Source organism: Lentinula edodes (genome assembly GCF_021015755.1).
Source record: "Lentinula edodes strain Le(Bin) 0899 ss11 chromosome Unknown C8R40scaffold_33, whole genome shotgun sequence".
Classification (NCBI taxonomy): Eukaryota; Fungi; Basidiomycota; class Agaricomycetes; order Agaricales; family Omphalotaceae; genus Lentinula; species Lentinula edodes.
Window position 1 is genome coordinate 157,030 of NW_025764339.1, and position 20,282 is coordinate 177,311.

General features: G+C 46.2%; 4 protein-coding genes across 4 annotated transcripts; all 4 read right to left on the reverse strand.

The window, feature by feature from the left end:
• Positions 1 to 41: 41 nt before the first annotated feature.
• On the reverse strand, positions 42 to 3,693 carry C8R40DRAFT_506227 (GMC oxidoreductase-domain-containing protein). The gene is made up of 20 exons (XM_046235277.1): positions 3,419 to 3,693; positions 3,295 to 3,359; positions 3,056 to 3,242; positions 2,892 to 2,995; positions 2,659 to 2,841; positions 2,591 to 2,601; positions 2,417 to 2,536; positions 2,221 to 2,361; positions 2,087 to 2,172; positions 1,942 to 2,031; positions 1,842 to 1,890; positions 1,646 to 1,786; positions 1,532 to 1,592; positions 1,387 to 1,475; positions 1,103 to 1,329; positions 1,027 to 1,046; positions 936 to 975; positions 829 to 879; positions 730 to 761; positions 42 to 669 (listed from the first exon to the last, which is right to left on the reverse strand). The coding sequence occupies exons 1-20, from the start codon at positions 3,459 to 3,461 to the stop codon at positions 373 to 375; spliced, it is 2,037 nt and encodes a 678-aa protein (XP_046083233.1). The 5' UTR covers positions 3,462 to 3,693; the 3' UTR covers positions 42 to 372.
• A 649-nt stretch (positions 3,694 to 4,342) lies between these two features.
• Positions 4,343 to 6,639, reverse strand: C8R40DRAFT_1118544 (uncharacterized protein). The gene is made up of 11 exons (XM_046228697.1): positions 6,336 to 6,639; positions 6,259 to 6,277; positions 5,929 to 6,175; positions 5,842 to 5,874; positions 5,767 to 5,788; positions 5,614 to 5,698; positions 5,384 to 5,539; positions 5,240 to 5,330; positions 5,078 to 5,183; positions 4,442 to 5,021; positions 4,343 to 4,387 (listed from the first exon to the last, which is right to left on the reverse strand). The coding sequence occupies exons 1-10, from the start codon at positions 6,402 to 6,404 to the stop codon at positions 4,740 to 4,742; spliced, it is 1,110 nt and encodes a 369-aa protein (XP_046083234.1). The 5' UTR covers positions 6,405 to 6,639; the 3' UTR covers positions 4,343 to 4,387; positions 4,442 to 4,739.
• Positions 6,640 to 16,451: 9,812 nt separating this feature from the next.
• Positions 16,452 to 16,838, reverse strand: C8R40DRAFT_1010210 (uncharacterized protein; the record flags this gene model as incomplete). The annotated part of the gene is made up of 1 exon (XM_046222844.1): positions 16,452 to 16,838. A coding segment is annotated over one exon (387 nt), but the record flags the coding sequence as incomplete, so codon positions are not given.
• Positions 16,839 to 17,851: 1,013 nt separating this feature from the next.
• On the reverse strand, positions 17,852 to 19,201 carry C8R40DRAFT_1071925 (uncharacterized protein; the record flags this gene model as incomplete). Its single annotated transcript, XM_046226398.1, has 1 exon — positions 17,852 to 19,201. One exon carries the CDS (start codon positions 19,199 to 19,201, stop codon positions 17,852 to 17,854), a length of 1,350 nt encoding a protein of 449 aa, XP_046083236.1.
• Positions 19,202 to 20,282: the final 1,081 nt, after the last annotated feature.

Consider the following 20,282-nt stretch of genomic DNA (forward strand, 5'->3'; position numbering starts at 1 on the left):
TTACTTCTGACCTTCTCTTCTTACCTTTCCCTCTACTACTGCTCATTTCCTTCTACAGTCAAAGTTCATATTCACTTCATTGCTGTTTGTCTTTTGAATATTTTTTGCTCTCCCATGTTGCTCACAATCGCTGGCCATTCTTGCGTCGCAGCCAAAGACAACATCAGTCTTCTCTGTGTTACTGTACAGTGTTACTTAGTCTAGAATAAATAATACACATTTATCTGAACAAATGAGTGCGAAAATAGAGCTCGTTGATCTATACGCGTTGCAATTCTAGTTAATTTCAACCAAGTTCAAAATCAGTCATACCCCAAGTGTATATACTTTCTCTGATATAACTATTGTCGCGCCTGTGAGTGACCTTTCTTTCTAAATGACGGTAATCATTGAAGACTTCGAATTTGGATACTCGTCGTTGACCATGCCGCTTATAGTCAACCCTTCGATCCCTTGTAGACCAGCGAAGTCATCCAGTATCTGGGTCTTCGTCGAAGGCGCAGAAACGGGTTCAGAAAATCCAGACATAGACTGTTCAGACGTTTCCAGTATACCATCACCATCAAGTGGAAAACCTAAATCCTCTGCAATTATGACCGCTGCTTTCTCTCCGACAGTCAAGGCAGAGCTGTAGGTGTTAGCGCCTACATTTGCTGGAGCAATCGAGAGCTGCGTATAGATCACAGATTGTAAGCTAATTTAATTCACGAAGTTGAATGAATGACTTACATCTGCAGGATAGAATTGAACCCGTAAAAATCCATGCAGTTTAAGGATCGTTCATTAGTCGGGCTCGAGCGGCAGATTTTGTAAAATAGCAACGATTACCTGCGACCTTTAGATTTCTGGTACCATAAACGTTGAGGCGAGGGTCCACAACTTCGAAGATAGGGTTAGCGAAGACAATCGCTTGAATTGACTTAGGAATGGATCACCTCCTCCATCTTCGCGAGGTTTCATTGCACATGTTCCCAGCTACAGGTACAAATATCAACATTTGTCCTGAAGTAATTGAGAGAGCCTTACAGAATGCCACGATGTTTGAACTGAGAGAGCATCGAAAATGTGAGCACGACTTGAGAACGAAGCAGAATATACATACTGAATTGTTTATGGAAATCGTCTATAGCCCTATCATCATCTTCTGTATACTTCAAGTTCGGTGCATCGAGCGCAGCCGGGCCAGAGGAGTTCCCGTTACACAAGGCATTGCTATTTGCAGAGAATTCGGGGTGAATGGGAAGATGTTCCCCGCGGTAGAATTTCATTCGTCGGGCTATCTCGCGCGTTTTCTTATATCCCCATCGTAAAGTTGCAAAGTCAGCTGGACTATTGAGAAGATAGTCAAACTATGATCAGAGTAACAATATGCGACTGAGTGCCTACTGATTCAAGAAGGCCGGATTGAAGTCACTGGGTGCGTGAGGATCTTGACCCGAAGATATATGCACGCTGCCCATGGAGACAGGGTATTCCTGGAAACCAATTTCGATGAATCCAACCCTTTTCAACACAGAAAATTTGAATTTACGTTGACATACGCCAGGCTGTAGTACTTGCGGACTGGTGCCGTGGTATGGTCTCCTAACAGACTGAAATCAAGTTTAGTAAAAGCACATGTTGGAACTGATGAACGGTAATTTACAAGGATGACGGCCCGAACCAAATTACAGGCTTGTCTGGAGCGTTCACGAAATATTCGTTCCAGCGTTCTTCAAAGTCCGGACCCAGCTCCTTGAAATCCTCTTCTGCCACGGGGCGGATTTTAATCCCAGCGTCCATGCCACTACGAATAAAGAGAACATGAGAATTTTATAAAGCAACATACACAAGCTATTGACTTGGCTGCTAGAAGACCCTTGCCTCCTTCCGTCCATAAATCAAAATTCTCTAGGAAACACATCGTCAATCTGTCCATAAAAGATGTATTGAATGACCTACTTGCAGTTTCTGCTATGTCCCCCCGGATGAGTGCGTCAAATGTGTCTGCTTCATCACTGGCTTGATATGGGACAAAACAGATATTGTGATCTATGGTTTCTTATCCATCAACAGTTCACCTCAAAGTTGTATGATACAAGCTTGCCTTGAAAACTCTCTCCTACACCAGGGAGATCAACCTTAACGGGAACGTCGTGCTTAGCCAGCAGATCCGCAGCGCCTATGCCTGACCTATGTGATGGTCAATCAAAAGAAGGGGGCAAGGGACTATTATCTTACCTTTCAAGTATGGCCGGAGAACCAAAAGCACCACCGGAAAGCACCACCAAACGTGATGCATATGCCTGCTGAGGTGTTTGATCTACATCTGGGCGAAGGGCTATGTCAGCAACATATTCCAAGCCAACAGCTTTCTCTCCTCTTGAAAATCGATGTCAGCAGTCGAATTATTGTAAGTCACGACAGAACGACAAACTCAAATATCACACGCTTCACCCGTTGGCCAGTTCGTATGACAAGGTTCTTGTTAGCCTCCTGATTATAGATGTAATAGTGGGCTGGATCCGAGCGTTTGCCAGTTTCACTGTCAATCCATCTAGGAGTAACTCCGCTGAGACTTATCAACAGGGAAAGCAAAATATCTACACACTTTGGCCATTTCTGTTATACCTTCATCTGAGGGTAAACGCAGAGAAGAATTTCGAATCATACACATACCCCGTATTTGTTGCATTCATAAAAATCATTGACGTCTTCGGTATACATCCGGTCATTATCTATTGCTGCCGCCACCTTCAGAAACTGATCTCCAATGTTGGTAACATGTCCACCCCAGGAAACCTTCAGGGGTCCTGAATATCCATGCGTCGGTTGATGCGGTCGAATTTGATAGGTTTCAGTCTAATTCAACGATATAGCTAGAATAGACAGTTGAAGACATTGTTGCCTACTTTTCGTAACAATGGCAAAAGATCCTTGGAACCCCAACCTGGATTCTTGTATTGGCCTTCCCAGTCATCGTAATCGGACGCAGAAGCACGGGTATACATAGTGACTGAAAAGGATAGAATGTCAGCAACAACATTCATAAACAGCTACTACCAGTATCGCTTACAATTGACGGAGGACCCTCCTCCGATACAACGACCTGATGGAACGACCAGGGAACGGCCAGCAAGCGACTTGGAGGGCTTCCCGACGTGAAAGTCAAGAGTAGTACTTGCTGGAGATAGGTGGCCGAAGTAGCGTCCAGGTTGTACATGTGAATCCTCGTATTTGGTGTGTTCTCCTGCTTCGAGAACCTATGAACATAAGATGAGAAAAAGTTACATCTGCATAGAAGTAGCGTTTTACAAGGATTCGGAGGGTTGGATCAGCAGAAGCCAACCTTCCTGCAGCAACACATGCAGCTGTTCCCCCTATATGACATGAGTAATAGCCCGCGACACCTGAATAAGATACTTGAGTAGGAACATACCACCGCCAAAAATTATGTCGAATTCGTTGGGAGCACTGTTCATGATTGCGGAGCGAAAAAAAGCAGTTCAGAGAATGAGTGGTCATAAATTCGAGCCATGTTTTTAGCTTCGAAAGGTCGATTGCGAATGTGGATATGAAGTCAAGCGAGCTGTAACTGAATCAAGTCACTACCCTGGCCCAATTTCCCGGGAGAAGAAACTGGAGAGACAAGAAGAACGGAGAAGACGAATTGCGTCGGGCTCACCCAACAAACAGTTTGAACAGACCCAGAGTAAAGCTTCACAAGCTGTGATCAAAACGATTATTACAGTTGTTGTACCCTAGAATCCCCTGCCAGTTAATATTACATGATGAAATTTCCAAGTCGACATTGTATAACAATGCGGAGAAATGTTCACTACATGCCATTCCGAGCTCGTTGGAGCTGTCAATCATATATACATCCCGAGCTAGGTGGAGTTGTCAATCATAAATAGTATATAACCTTCGAATTCTCCATCTGATAGATGGTCCGCCATAGAGACATGGTAGTAAATGAACTTTTTTCAGCTGAGCTGGGCTTCTTCGGTGCAACTATGATCCATCTGATTTCCAGACTGACACATTGGAAGCCTAGGATCCATGCCGTTCGTTGCGCTATTCATACGAAATTAGCTCGAGGAGATTCGGATAGTCGTTAAACCACCTATTTGTCTTTGTTTGGCTCGACAACTTCAAAGCGGAGGTTTCCGGCGCTTACTTGGTATTACTGAGCGCTCACTGCGAGGGGTGGAATTGAGCTGTCCTGTGTCCAACAGCAGGTCACTGCTGGAAATCCTCTTCACACGAGTACGAAGTTATTAATAAAGGACCGAGGTATTTATCTATTTATCAACTCGGAGGTCGGCTCTGCTCTGCTCGGCTTCCTCGTTCGATACTGTGGTACTCCCCTGATTCACTAAGAATCCTTGAAGATCACATTCCATTGCTATTTTCAGAGTTATACTTATTGTATGATCACCTTTGAGATGAGATTACATACTAGAATTTGTTTATGTAAGAGCTTCAGATCGACAAGGTATACATTGAGAGAAGGCTTGATATCGTCATTTTGGCCCTACACATCCTGTACGGGTCAATGTCTGGTCTCTGTAAGCCCTCGTGGAGTTACAGCGGCTCACGAAACCGCAGATGGAACAAGCTAATGAATTAAGGTTTAAAAATGAAAGTACATGCCATGGAGTGAGGTATGGCGTTACCGGAACGTTATCACAATCATATTGGCGATTATTAGACAATAGGCCTATAAGGACGCTTCCTTCCACGGTGGTGTCATACTACTAGTATGGACTGAACGTCAATCTCGTTCCCTTACCCGGAGTTACAACATCTGCCGAGTGTAGAATCGGAGTAGGATTCGGAAGACTGTTGTATGAGATTAGGTCGGATGTTGGGCTGACTTTCGAAGGATTCGCAAGATGTATCGCTGGCATCGCATCTCCGCTGTGAGCAAAAGTGCTTAAAATCGTGTCAGAGCTAACTTCTTCGTAGGAACCAAGATCCCGTTGTTCAATACTGATTCCCAAAACGGTGCGTACAACAATAAGAGTCGGAGCAATGGCCTGCACCAAGTCGCACTATATCAGTCAAAGTAACATAAATAATGAGGGTAGCTCACGGCAATTTGGATCAGAAATGGGTACAAACTTGGCGCGGTTGAATTCTGAAGTGTGGCTGCGACTGACCCTATCAATGCGACGGGATAGAGGATCCCTGACTCGAAACTGATTGGTTTATAAGAAATTGAACATCGCTAGGATTACATTCAGAAAAGGCTCACGTTATAGCAACCGCAGAGTGGTACTTTTGTCTCAAAGGGTGAGTTCCAAGCGCTGATGCTGCCGTTTTGCCCATCCACCAGACTCTTCCCGCTACAGAAAATAGTCATTCAGAGCTGGAGTTGCGGCAGTATAAGTGGACCTACCGAGACATCCAGTTAGTAAGAGATTTAAACAAGCATTCGTGAAAAGATACGCAAGGACTATCTTATCTCCATTGGTGTACTGGTCAAACGAGACAGATAAAGATGGATACACGGATATGTTGGATGCTTCCAAGCCTATGCCTATTATCCCAAGAACTGGAGAGGGACAGAGGTAGGAAATATCCACATTTCAACATTTCTAGTTGGCACACAGAATCATGACACGGTACCGTTGTTTGTAATGGAAATGATAAGAGGCACCCATATCATCATTTTCCACCTCGAGCCATTCCATAACACTGAATTTCGATGAATCTTATAGTATGAAGTTGGTTTCAGTTTTGAATCAGGCGACCGTAGTAGTGCACATAAATTGAACATACCAGGATGAGATCTGCAATGAAACTAGAAATGCGTAGGTATAAAGGGTTTCGCTGAAGATGACTGACGAGACACACTTGGAAATCACATAAAGCCCGAACGTCACAGTACTAATGATCATCCGAGTAAGGTCAGTATTACAGTCGCTTACGACCATTACTCACCCACAAATAATATCCAATCGCACCGTCATACTAGAAGCTGTCTCCGCATCTAAAGAGCTCTGACCTCCCCAATATTGGCCCAGATACAACCAGATCTGCTTCATTGTAGCGGTAGTATCCAAGATGGTGGCGGAGGTGGCCAAGAAGAATAAGACGATCAATCCAGCCCTTTGAAGCGGTCTTCGCGAGATGTAGCACTGCTGACGGTGGAGACCCATGCAAACACAAAACAGAGTGAAGTAGACACCTATACAAGTTTTTTCAGCTTTACCAGGGCGACAGCACATATAAAACAAATCCGATGATGAACGAATGAAAATAATTTCGTACCGTAGAATAAGATCTCCAGCTACAACATTTAAGTTGGTGAGGATTGACGTTTACACCTTCTGAAAGAGGAAACTCACAATGATTTTCACGATCAAAGGCGAGACCTTGTCTTTGTAGAAAGTTGAAAAATCCATTTCTTCGGCCATGGGCTCAGTTTCTGCAAGAAGACAAGAATTTTAGATGTTGAAATATGGTTGCGAGAAACAATCTGGCAGGGACTGTTTTCTGGATCCTTTATCTTTCGAAGCACCCCGCTCCGGTCCAGGTGCTAGCTGATGTGATCTTCCTTCCTCTTCGTAGCGACCTTTGTGATCGAAGCTATTGGCGCGAGGCAACTCAATTTATTTGATTTGACGACACCATGAAAGCAACTGAGCAAGGAGACAGCACGCTAGAATCAATTTAAAATCGAAAACAAAAGACAGACTATGTATGTAGATTTCCATCACACTTCATCCCTGCTCCATCCTATACTGCCAGTGCAGGCCAGTGCTCCAATCCAACTCCAACCTTTGTTTAGAGCTTGGGCTTGAGGAAATGGGTCAGTGCTCACAAATGATTCGTAGTAGACCTGGATATGTAGTCCACTCACACCAGTTGTAGACCTCAGTACCTGCTTGCCACGAATTAATTGTTTAACATCAGCGCATCACTGACCAGCGCTAAGGGGTGAGTCTGAAGGTCTAAATCTAGTCTGAATCGGGAATAAGAGAACATTTCTCCAAGAAAAGTCTAAGTGACGTAGCTCGTACGGTGATCCAACTTGATCCAAGTCCTTTGCACACTTGAGAATAAACATTAGAACAAAGTGCAGTTGTTCACGAATCAAGTTGGAAGCTCGATTTATCCCACGGAACTCAAGCCCTGTGTTTCATTTATTGATCTGATAATCAATCTGTAGGTTAGGCTTGTGTGAGGCAGGAGGCAGGAAAGGAAAGGAAAACCGACACGGTCCCATTGAGGAACAGCCGGGGCCCATGCTACACACACTGCGCTAGATGTGTGACATGGATGTACATAACCAACAATGCTGTGATCAGTGGGTTAGCACTGTCGCACAATCATCGGTTAAGCACACGACAGACTACAAGTACTGTGCACCGGAATTTGTGATGTGTATTTGAGACATTCATTAAGCATCAGTGTACAGGTGAGACTCTGGTATGTATGGTTCGCGCCCTGCAAAGACAGCAAGTACATCATAGACATATTTAGCAGTCAGAGTAAGAACACGTCGGTCAAATAGTACACGTTGTAAAGGGCATAACTTGAGAGTTGGTGCTGCATCAGAACAATGTCCGGTGCTGTTCGGTCCATTTCCATCCAGTACTGTTCACGCAGGCATACCAGAGTGAGTTGTGCCTTACATACCATCAGTGCATGACATTCATCCTCAACAGCCCCTCTACAAAAACGGCAGAGTCTCCACTCCCGAGGAATTGGAGAGCGATACCGCTCCTCATACCGCAGGCGCTCGATGCTCAGTGCGTGGCTGGAAGTGATCAGTCGAGTGAAAGCGTGTCGATGTTTGGGAACTTTGATCACGTCCAAGTAGGCACGCAGAGTAATTATTGGGGAGGTGTGGAGTTGCTGACCATCCTCCCGGAATTCCAGTCGATTATGTAGAAGGTGAACACGCACAGATGCTTGGATGTCGCTGGTTAGAGATTGCTTGCAGGACTGCCTGATATCCTTCCGGAGCCGCGCAAGATTATCTGCATCAGTAAGCTCATCTACAGTGCAGTGGACAGGGATTGGCAGCTTTGACAGTGTAGATCGCAGATCATTCACCCATGTAGCATGACCAGATCGTGCCAGGTGGAGCGAGTGAGCGAATGCATCCCGGACCACACGGTGGTCAGGCTGAATCAGGAGGGACTGGAGATAGCCGAGTGCAAGGCCCAGACACCGGTACCGTATGGGTTCAATCCCCAGCTCAGTGAAGAGAATGGCACGCATGGACCGCTTGCTAATTCCGAGCAGTCGCTGTAGGTATTGACATTGGGCCTGTTCAAGATCTCCAAGGAGGGAGAGGTCGATGTCCAAAACGATCTCGCAGCCAAATATGAGGTGGGGGTCAACCCGTGCCATATAGAGGATTATGCCTTCTCGTGGTGGGAGGCAACCAATTGCCAATTCCAGTGCAAACGTGGCGCGAGTGATATTTCGCGCTTTGGATGCTTTGATGTTATAGACTGTCTGCAGGATGTACCGATGTGTCGAGATGAACTGGAGACCAACATACTTGTAGGAGTCGACCAGTTCGATAGGTTTACTATCAATGAGAAAGACTGGTAGAGTCCGTGGTAAACATCCAAACAGCATCCACTTGGTTTTCTTGATACTGATAACCATGGAGTTTCGTCGGCACCACAAGAAGAATGCATCGAGTTTAACTTGAAGGCCCTCAGGGGACATGGACCAGATAGCAACATCGTCTGCCTGCTCCACATGTGAGACTGGTAGGCCGTTAAGGAGTACATTGTCGTTGTGTATAGGGATGTCAAGGTCAGAGAAATAGATGTTCCACAGCATTGGGGAGAGGGGTGTCGCCTGTCAGGACTCCGATGAGGCTTCGGAAAGCTGATGATACCTGGTCCCCATGCCGCACCACGTAGGTCATACGAGCATACAGCATCCGAAGCCAGTCGAACAAAGGGCCAGACATACCTAAGCTGAAGAGTTTCCTCCATAGCGTTGGGATATCGGTAGATGGGAAGGCATTCTTCAAGTCAATAAATGCAACATATAGGCACTTTCCCTGTGCGCGCGCTTCTTCGATAGCACATCGCAGGATAAAGGAGTTATTGTTGTCAGCGACTGGTTCTAGTAACGGGTGTCACCAGGTGTCACACTCAAGAAAACCTCAAACAGTAAGGCGATAAAAGAAGTAAGCAAAGTTCTGGGCTAAACTAGGTAGAATAGACGAGATCAAAGCTAAGGAAATACAGCAAGTAGCTACAGCCTATATACTAGTGAACAACCCTCTGCCCTAGTAATGCCCAACGCCCTGGGTTAGTGGTAAACATGAGTAGAACATAAGTAAAGCAATGTGTAAGTAATGAAAGCTCGATCGCCATGCTGTATATGTGTTGTGAGACTGCTGTGTTTAATATAAGTAAATGAAAAGCGCATGTTGTATCAGTAAGCATAAATAATAGATCAGGTGACAAGATAAGACAAGATATAGGATAAGGGAGATAGAAGATAAGACAAAAGATAAAGGATAAGACAAGGGATAAGGAGAAAGATAAGATGAAAAAGAAGTGATCGTAACATTACCCCCCCTTTAAGGCGCGAATTCCATGACGCGCAAGTCGGTTGACAAGTGCTTCAGACGGCATGGTACTTGGGACTGGTTCTATGTCTGGTGTAGGTATTTGTCGGAACAATTCAATGGGAAATTGAGCAATCGGAATCTCGATCCGTTTAAGGGTTCGAGGCCTGGGCTTGTTAGGATACTTCTTGTGGAAGTCCTGAACAGCTTCTTTGGCATTCGTCATATTAGCTGCAGGTTCCCACGTCATTTCATGTGGTCCGTAACCTCTCCATTTTACCTTGTACTGGATGCCATTCCGATACTTGCGTGCATCCACAACCTCTTCTACTTCGTACTCTTCTTCTTCTCCAACTACTTCTGGAGGTGGCTCGGTATTTCGGGGTTGTGTCGGGAATTGGGGTTCATGGTACAGGGATAGGTGTGTTTCGTTGAAGACATTATGGACTCTTTTCCACGTGCGAGGGATGTCGAGTTTGTATGAGCTGGATCCGATCTTTTCAAGAACTTTAAACGGTCCAAATCGTTTATCCCCAAGTTTCTTCATTGGGCGATCTGTCGTTATGTTGGTCCCTTCAAGCCAGACTTTATCACCAGCCTTATACTCTATCGCTTCATTCCGGTGTTTGTCATATTGGCACTTCATGTCCTCAGCGGCTTTTTTCAGTGCCGATCCTACTTCTTCCCTGATCCGTTTCATATTATCGGCAAACTCCTGTGCTGTTGGGTTTTGTGACGTCATCTTCGGTGTGGTTCCTTTGTATGGGTGTCTGCCATTGTCTGCGTAGAAGGGCGAAACCTTCGTAGCTGAGTGTACTCGATCGTTATATGCAAACTCCATCATAGGAAGCCATTCGTGCCAATCACTCTGATGATGATTCACAAAAAGACGGATGTAATGTTCAATTTCTTGATTTATCCGTTCCGTCTGGCCATTAGTCTGAGGATGGTATGCAGTTGTATAGTTGCTTTCGATTCCTAGCAACTTGTACAGTTCCTTCATGAAGCGGGCATGGTACTGAGGGCCGCAATCGTGGACAATCTTCCGGGGCATTCCATGGATCGGAAATACTTTGTCACGATAGACACGTGCCATTCCTTCAGATGTTATCGTAGTATGTGTGGCAAAGAGCCGTAACCTCTTCGTGAAGTGATCAACAAATATGCTGATGGCATTATACCCTCCAGACTCCGGTAATTCGCCAATCATATCTGTTCCTATGATTTCCCAAGGCTCAGATGGTATGTCATGTGGATGTAATGGTCCTACGGGTTTTGTACGATGTGTCTTTGTGGCCTGACATTTTTCACAGCCTTCCACATAGATCCTGACGTCTCGACTGATTCCTGGCCACCAGTAGTTGCGTGTAATTAACTCGATAGTTTTATAGCGGCCAGGGTGTCCTGCTGTCTGGGCGTCATGATGTGCCTGTATGATTCGTCCTCTGAGCTCTTTGTCCTTGGGGACATAGATACGTCCTTGCCAAACTGCTAGTCCATCCTCAGTTTCAAGCCATTCCTTGTCTTTAGACTCGAGGGCAACCTGTACTAACTTGTCTCGCTGGTTTTTCTTCCTTCGGATGAGATTAAGCAGATCGTCTTCGGGGGCAGATGTCTGATCCGTTACTTGAGAAATGAAAAATTCTGGTTTTAGCAGTGTGACATCGGTATTGTCATTCTCCCCTTTCTCAAGGCCTGACATCCTTGACAGAGCATCGGCTTTTCCCATCGATTTCCCAGGCTTATGGAAGAGCTCAATATGGTATTCAGCAATTTCAACTACCCATCTGGCTTGTCGTCGATTCAACTTCTGAGGTTTCCGGAAATACTGGAGATTCTGGTGATCGGTAAAGACTTCAACAGGTTCTTTTGCGCCCAGCAAATACTGTCTCCAGTCTGATAGAGAATCCATGATGGCCATCATTTCCTTGTCGTAAATTTCATAATTCCGTTCAACCTCGTTAAGTGACCTGGACCTGAAGGCTACTGGTCTCCACTTTCCATCGACGTTTTGTGATAAGACAGCACCATTTGCGTAATCGGAAGAATCAGCTTCAATCCGGAACTTTCCAGTCTCTCTTGGGATAATGAGAGTGACGTCTTTGATGATCCGGTCTTTCAGTTGATTGAACGCATCTTGTTCAAGAGATGTCCATTCCCAAGTCGCATTCCCTGTGAGCCGTGTTAGGGGTTTGGCAATTTTACTGAAATCTCGGATGAACCGGCGGAAGAAGTTGCAAAACCCTAGGAACGATTGTAGTTTGCGCTTTTTCTGTGGTGGCTGCCAGGTTCGAACTGCTTCAACCTTTTTTGGGTCCATCCGGATTTGTCCATTTCCTACGATGATTCCAAGATATTCAACTTCCCTAGCCTCAAAGGTGCACTTTTCAGGTTTTAAGTACAGTTTGTTGGCTTTTAGGATGTCAAGAACCTTTCTGACGATGATCCGATGTTCCTCAATGTTGTCCGTGAAGATAAGGATATCATCCATATAGACAATGACGTATCCTTGATCAATGAGCTCTCGAAGGATGTGATTCATGAATGCTTGGAACGTGGCGGGTGAGTTTGTAAGTCCGAAAAACATAACTGTGGGCTCGAACAAGCCTCTGTTTGTTCTGAATGCTGCCTTCCATTCATCTCCTTCTTTGATCCGGATGTTATTAAATCCCCATCAGACATCCATTTTGGTAAAGATCTTGGAATTCTTCAGTTTATCAATGAGTTCTTGGATTAACGGGAGTGGATATCGATTCTTGACAGTCATGTCATTTAGCTTTCGATAATCCTGTACAGGCCGTAGTGTTCCATCTTTCTTTTTGACAAAGAAGAAAGGTGAAGCCATGGGTGAGCGTGATGGTCGTATTCGTCCCGATCTAAGGTTTTCCTCTAGGAATTCATCTAAAGCCTTCTGTTCCGGTGGACTGAGGGGATAGACTTTACAGTCAACTGGTTTGGAGCCTGGCGTTAACTCTATGGCATGATCCCATGGACGTCTTTCTGGCATTTGGTCAAAGTCTTTTTTACTAAATACGTCAGCATACTCGGCAAGGTACGGAGTAGCGGCATTTGTAGTGGCAGTTTGTACTTTGATATGGCCTTGGTCAGAAAGATACCCATCCCAATCGAACCAGAAGATCCTTTCACCATCGACAAGTTTTTCCTCTGTACCATCATCCTCAGGTGATTCATAGTGTGGCAAATACCCGCATTTGTCAGGACAACGTTCGAACGTTAACGTAGATTCCTTCCAATCAATGCTAGGATTATGGTAACGTAGCCAGTCTATGCCTAGAAAGATATCTGTCTTGCCTAGATTGGTAACTGCCATATCTATCCGTTCGGCATGATCTCCTATCACCATTCGGACTTGTACATAGCCTTCTATGGAACCATTTTTGTTCAGAGTGCCATCGGCGTTATAGACTGGCATTTTGACTGGTAACTCCTTAACAGTGAGCTGGTGCTGTTCTACAAAATCCTTATTGATACAGGACCCTGTGGCTCCGCTGTCTAGGAGGGCTTCCGTTTCAATCTGTACACCATTGTCGATATTCTCAATAGTGGTTCGCAACTTTAGCTCACATCCTCGGGTACCTCGGACGAATCTCTTACGACTTTTGAGATTGGTAACTGCTTCAGTTGCGGTTGCATGACTCAGATTTTGTATAGCCAATACCGTTTCTTCCGATGCTTCTCTGACACGGCTTTCAGGCATCCAGGCTCTAAGGATTCCTATAGCCATAGGGAGTTTGTCCATTTGTAACCGCTGCGCCACCCATTCAGGTGTGTTTGGTTCATATCTCACAGGTTTTTTCTCAGCTCGGGTCGTCATTGTAGATAAGTTATTTTTATTGGGTGTACCAGTACTACCAAATTCAAAACTAAATTGACTGTCTACATATGACGATGACGAAAAGTCCGATACTGATTCTGAGATTGGCCCCGGCAGACCTGCGTCTACTGCTGGGGCAGGACAAAACCCAATTCCTTGGCCATAGCCTCCTGATCCTCCTGTGTCATCCGGCTCCACATGCCTCTGACAAACTGTGGCTTTGGTGCTTTTTCTGGACAGAACTTTGCAATGTGGCCTTGCTTGCCACAATGGAAACATTCCCTGTTGCGACGCGCAGCATCAATATCCATTGGTCTGCCTGCACCTTTGAAAGTCGTTCCAGTGCCGTCTTTCCTATCCTGGGTGGGTACCGCAGGGGTCGGAGCCTTAGTTGCGGGAGCCTGTGTCGTTTGTGGTTGCCATCTCTGGCTACTAGGTCCTTGCCCAGCATTCCGCTGGTATCTGCTTGACCAATTTCGTCACATTTCCTCACGACGCCACCACATGTCGTCGATGCTGATAATCTTCTGTTTGAGTTCATCGAATTTTTCGATTCGCTCATTGCTGGTGCCGTACACTTGGTCGATCAGTTTCGGCTTTACGTTCATTTCAATCAGTCTGATAACGTAGGGGGCGTCCTTAGCATATCCAGCATCTCTCATGATGACTTCAAATTCCTTGAAGAAATCCTCTGCCCTCTCATTGGGGCCCTGACGGAGATGTTCTAGCTTCTCCTGTGCGTTCTCTGTAAGTCCTTTGTCTAGGAAGGAGGCATTCAATGCGTCCTTGAATCCTTTCCAGGTGACTTTCCATTCCTTCTCATCGTCATTGAAATTATCGTCCGTATAATTCTGGACCCAGCTACTGACTTTGGGACCTCGCATATACGAGACCGCAATGTCAATTCTTTCACTGTCTGTAACGATCCTATTCCTTGGATCACGAATGTAGGCAAAGAGGGTACGACGCCACTCTTTGAACTGCGCTTTATTGCCATCAAAGATGCTAGGTTCTCTGAGTAACGACTTGCCATGAGTGTTGGAGGTAGTGGTGGTGGGAGCGGGAGTAGGGTTAGACATGCTGTAGTTGGGTGGTATGTAGGCAGGTATGAATGAGGTGATATTTCGTTCAATAGAAGATGAAGTGGATGGAGCAGATGAATCGGGGGTACGGTAACGATCGGTTTGTACCGAAAGTCTAGGTCGTCCTAGTCTTGAAGTAAAATCCGTTGTAAGGAAGACGAGTTACTAATGCAACCCGGTGGTGATGATGGGAAAATGTATGATTGGATTTGTAGAAGTCGAGAGTAGTGTGGGAGAGATTTCGAAAATAGAGTACGATGATGTGGGAAGCAGCCTTCCACTCTCGCTTGATGAACAGATGCACCCTCCCTGTCTAGGAATGGAGCTTGTTGTGCACGCGAAGACCCCTCTCCGAAGATTAGTGATCAGTCAACGCTTTCGTCTGCCAGTACGGTGTCGGACTCAACGTTACACCTTTGTACTATAGGCGACACTGCTCGAATAGAGAGTAGAAGTCTGTGAAGGGTTGGTAAAAATGTGAGCGGGGATAATTGTGATAGGGATATGATTGCGTAGCGTGTGACAGGTGGTAAGAATAGCTTTGATCTTCTGTCAGCGACTGGTTCTAGTAACGGGTGTCACCAGGTGTCACACTCAAGAAAACCTCAAACAGTAAGGCGATAAAAGAAGTAAGCAAAGTTCTGGGCTAAACCAGGTAGAATAGACGAGATCAAAGCTAAGGAAATACAGCAAGTAGCTACAGCCTATATACTAGTGAACAACCCTCTGCCCTAGTAATGCCCAACGCCCTGGGTTAGTGGTAAACATGAGTAGAACATAAGTAAAGCAATGTGTAAGTAATGAAAGCTTGATCGCCATGCTGTATATGTGTTGTGAGACTGCTGTGTTTAATATAAGTAAATGAAAAGCGCATGTTGTATCAGTAAGCATAAATAATAGATCAGGTGACAAGATAAGACAAGATATAGGATAAGGGAGATAGAAGATAAGACAAAAGATAAAGGATAAGACAAGGGATAAGGAGAAAGATAAGATGAAAAAGAAGTGATCGTAACAATTGTGTGTATGGTACCCCTCCCGAAAACCATTCTGGGACCTTGGTAACACATCCATTTCCTCAGCCCACTCACGTACTCGGTGGTCAATGATTAGGGTTAGCATCTTCAGTAGACAAGACTCCAAGCCAATAATTCGGTAGCTGTCAGGCTCAGTCGCATTCAGGCCAACTTTTAGTATCCCCACCAGCACAGTTGTAAACCACTGCTGTGGCGTGTCAATATCGAAGATGCATCGGTTGAACAGGGCAGCGAGAGTAGTATTGGGGATCTTTTCAATTTGTTGGTATGATATAGTATCAACGCCCCGTGCACTCTTTGTACTACGGTGCCTAAGTTTCTTCTTGCACTGGGCAACATCGCCTTCCAAAATAGGTCTCGAGAAGAACTGACCATTTGTATGATCCAAAGTGGTTCGCGGAATGGAATCAGAGAGTGCAGCATTCAGCTGCCGGATGTTGTTGTCAAAGTGTTGGGGGGGGGTCAGGAAGGGGGTTCAGTCGTGCTTTAAACACGTCGTGAAGTTGGGAGGCAGTGACACGTACAGGCCGTTTCTTTGCATCAGTCCACTCCCTCACATAACCCCAGAAGGAATGAGCACTATTGCATGAAATCAACCTGGACATGTTTGCATGTTGGTGTTCACGCTCACGATCTCTACCCCTATGGGACTCCCTAGTGGGGGCATCATCCTCCTCTCGATCCGGGTCATGGGGGGCCCCAATTGACTTGGCATTCACTGGCGCATGCTCGGGTAGGTTAGTGGACACTTTTCTTGTACCGGACCTTTCCACACCAGGATAACCCAGGGTGGGCTGTGACAGAGGATGATCTGCAGGTAATACCCAAGTAGAGGCTCCCGCATCCTTTGCTGCTTTTGAGGCTAACTCAAGAGCTTTACATAGATGACCATTCAGCTTGCCAGTTGCCTTGCGGAATTCAACAGGAGCAATGCGACTGCATAGGAGGGAGACAGCAAGCTTTATGACATCACTATGAGCACAATCCCAGGCATGCTCCGCGTTATCCGCAGCCCAGAAGCAGAAAGAGCGGATGAGATACTCCGAGGAAGTATAGAGGAGAAGACGTTTCTCTGGCCTCTGAGCAGCAGCCTGAAGAGCCAGTATAGTTGCACAGAGAATAGCGCGGTTTGCAGTGGGTTTAGGAGTTGCTGAGATACGATAACAGGCATTGTGGATGTTGTTCACACCCCAGTAGGAGGAGAGGGCAGCTTGTGTTGCACCATCTCTGCAGCGTGAGCAAGAAGCAGCAAGGTACACTGTCAGTGTCCCATTATCCGCAAAGGTTGGGCCATATAAGTTGTCAATGGCCTGAGCAGTTGTCGGGATCACCGCCAATGCATCCTGGACCAGGGTATCGAGGCTCGTAGGAGGGAGGTGATGAGAGGCTGGGGGCTCACTGACTGGGTTCCCCAAAACAGGCTGTGTGACATGAGGGTGGTAGGGGATAGTTAACTCAAGTGCGGCGTGGTCTGAGAGCAGGGATTTTGAAATACTCATGGCACCAGGACGGAGATTGTCTACTGTGGATGCCAGCACATAGTCAATTACTGATGCACCCATTGGCTGAAACGATGTGAGTTGGCCCGGGGAAGAGCTTTCAAAGGAAGTTCCATTGAGTATATGGAGCCCATTGTCTGCGCCAAGTCGCAGAATCCAGTTACCTCTTGCATTCGAGACAGTATCCAGTGATGACCTGGGTGGACTGTCTGCGCAGCATACGTGGTTACCGGTGCGGCCATTTAAGTCAGCAAGTACAAAGACCGGCTTTGAGCTGGAACAGCATCGAGTTATAACACTCGCCATAGACTCCTTTGGGTCAATTTCTGACCAATCACCATATGGCGAGCCGGAGGGTAGCAGGTACCCACCGATAAGAAAGTAATCGGGGGTTTCCACCACCACAACATCCGGAGCAGAGAGATCAGGACGAGCATCAATATCCAGACTTGAGCGAAAGATAGCGGCAACACCACCTCCAGCACGTTTCAGCTGAAGTCGGTCAGGGCGTGGGGATGATATAATATCGTAGCCTTTGGGGAGAGGTAGTGAGTCCTCTTGACCCGGTCGGAGCCATGTTTCTTCCACCATAACAATATCAAACTTCTCAATATATTGCAGGAAGACGGGATCATGTAGCTTCAAGATAAGCCGGCCATGTATATTCCAATCAACTACCGTAATACTTTTAACGTAGTTAGCTTGGAATAGTCTTTATAAAGGATCAGAAAGACCGCTTACGACTGCGGGTGAGTGGTAGAAGAGGAAAAGGTAGTAGTACCGTCATCAAGCTGTTCACAAGAGTCACTACATTTTAGGTGTGATAGTAAGGACAAAAAGTATTCAATAAGACATCGTTTGCCTCACCATCCCATGGGACCAGATCCCAGTCCGGAAATATCATCCGGAGGACCATAACCGGGGGCTCGTATGCTTTGTTGATTGCCAACACCACTATTCTTGGGCTGAAGGAACTCATAAGAGTGCGTAGACTGAGGAGAGGGACGCTGCATAAGTGAAACACGACAGCCTTGAAGGCCTCTTGGGCAGCGCTCGGTGACAATCCACACAAATTGGGAAGCGGAATCTGCTGCCTTGAAACGAATGACGACATGAGGCGGTAGACCCGGGTCGTTCATACGATACCCTGCGATCACAGTGGGAAAGGCAGTGTTTGTCGCATTAAGTATCTTCCTGACAAGGCTAGCAGTGCCTTCGTCAGACTTGACCCCCTCTACCAAGACGTCCGTGTATGCAGGATCGTGGCGAGCACGCTTAGCCGCAGGCTGGGCAAAGTCCACTGTAGCATGTTTAGGCATCGCTGAATAGGGGGATGTAAAGAGTGAAGCAGCAGGGATCAGATTGGAAGCAAGAGGAGGGAGGGGTTGCGGCGGCGGTGGCGGCGAGTGCAGCGTTGCTTGAGATAGGCGACCATGTAACTCTGCAATTTCTTTCTCCAGTTCAGGAACACGATCCCGAACTTCCCCCATTTGTAACTGGAGTAGGTTCATCGTATTGGAATGTTCACGATTGACCTCCATAATAGTGCGAACTGCCTCATGCATGTCCTTCCACTCGTCAAAGACTGCGAGAGTGGGAGGCATTGTTGGTGCTTGAGAGACTGGAACATCTGAGCACATCCCCGACTCATTCATGCAAGTATCGAAGGCTTCACGGAGGGAGGCTTGAACTGCTGCTAGGTCCTGCATGTTGTCAACAACAAGTCGACGTTTGCTTTCAGCACCCTGGCGCATGTGATGAATAAGAACAGCCAGACGAGCGACGTTGTCGTTGGTCCGATTTCGTGCTTGGGTGGCAGTTTCGGATGGGGGCGGAGGAGTGAGATTGAGGGACTCAAAGGCCTCTTTTTCAGCAGGCTCGATAGCAGGTGATGAGCTAGAGCATGCCTGAGGGCGTGGTTCAGCAGGTTCCTTGCCTTTGGGTGATGCAGTAACTGTAGAGAACGTCCGACTATACTGGCGTTGTAGGCTACAGACATTCGTAGTTGGAATTGGGATATCCGGTTGGCGTGTGGTAGTTGCAGTAGGTGCATTTTGGTGAGAAGATGTTACACTTGCCCCAGTATTTGGGGACGTGTTCTGAGCCTGAGACCGCGCCAATGGAGCAAGTGAAGTGAGAGGGGTTGGATGACCCGGAGAAGGCATGGAGGGGGAGGGAGATCCGGTGATACTTTGTGTAGACGGTAGGTCCATGGTGGGGGGTAACCGGATCGAGACAGAGGTCTGGTTATTAAAGTGTAAGAGGACGGTGCAAGGGCAGTGCAGGTGAAAATTTACATCATGAGCATTGGAAATTACTCTTGCCATGAGACATTTAGAAGCATCCGCTCGCAGTCCGACTATGACTCGGTCGCTATACTTTGGCTGAAGTCCCAAGCGACGACACAGAGATGGCCTTGTGGAAAAGTGTAGTGACAGTGAAGGAGTAGAGATGACAGTCAATGTTCAAACAACGGGACTCCTCTAAAATGGAACCGGATGCACCGCGCCATATCTCAGGCCGTACCCAGCTTTGAGGTGGGCAGTTCATTTTGAGTCATCCTTGGGTTGACAGTAATGGTGGGACTGTTGAGAGGAGGTAAGAGCGTCAAACGCGATGACCAGCTGACCAATACAGTGAGGTAAACGTAGAACAAATTTAAAAGCTACTGGGGCATGCACACGTTGGTGCTTTGTAGAGGTATATTTCAAAGAGTATATGCCATTCGAGCTTGGCCTGGTAATGGTACTTCGTTCATTGTATACGCCACCCGAGGAAACTCGGTAGTGGTACTTTTCTACTACGTAGTGGAGTATAGTACTTCATTCTTTTTGTATACGCCACCCGAGGAAACTCGGTAGTGGTACTTTTCTAGCACCAGGAGAAGATCCTGGAAGTAGAAGGCATTAAAGTAAAGAATCCCAAAGTTTTATCCCTTTGTAATAATAACTACAAAAGGGCACATTTACCATCAAGTTGCCATCAAGGGAGTACAATAATATTTGTGCAGGATATGTACATAGATGAAAGAGAAAAAAATTCCGATAAGTTCAAATGATATATCATGAGACCGATTATAGCTCATCCACGGTCACATGGTATATCAGTTACGCTGAATTTCTCTTTCCGGTGGGATATTCTCCATGTTCAAATTATTATCCATGGTCAACCACTTATGTATGGTTCGATGGCGTAGTTGGTTATCACATCTGTCTAACATGACTTGACAATTATTGAATGGAATGTTGCATCTGTCTAACACTCCGAAGTTCAAATAAGTGTTTACATTCGTTA

Bases quoted from the DNA above. Each gene is read 5' to 3' on its own strand.
- C8R40DRAFT_1118544 (XM_046228697.1), bottom strand. From the start codon at position 6,404: ATGGCCGAAGAAATGGATTTTTCAACTTTCTACAAAGACAAGGTCTCG. The intron at 5,699-5,766 runs GTATGTTCAATT...TCATACTATAAG, and splicing joins TCATTGCAGATCTCATCCTG to ATTCATCGAAATTCAGTGTT. The intron at 5,540-5,613 runs GTACCGTGTCAT...GTCCCTCTCCAG, and splicing joins CATTTCCATTACAAACAACG to TTCTTGGGATAATAGGCATA.
- C8R40DRAFT_506227 (XM_046235277.1), bottom strand. From the start codon at position 3,461: ATGAACAGTGCTCCCAACGAATTCGACATAATTTTTGGCGGTG. The intron at 3,360-3,418 runs GTATGTTCCTAC...CATGTCATATAG, and splicing joins CGACATAATTTTTGGCGGTG to GGGGAACAGCTGCATGTGTT. The intron at 1,891-1,941 runs GTAGGTCATTCA...TGTGTTTCCTAG, and splicing joins GGACATAGCAGAAACTGCAA to AGAATTTTGATTTATGGACG.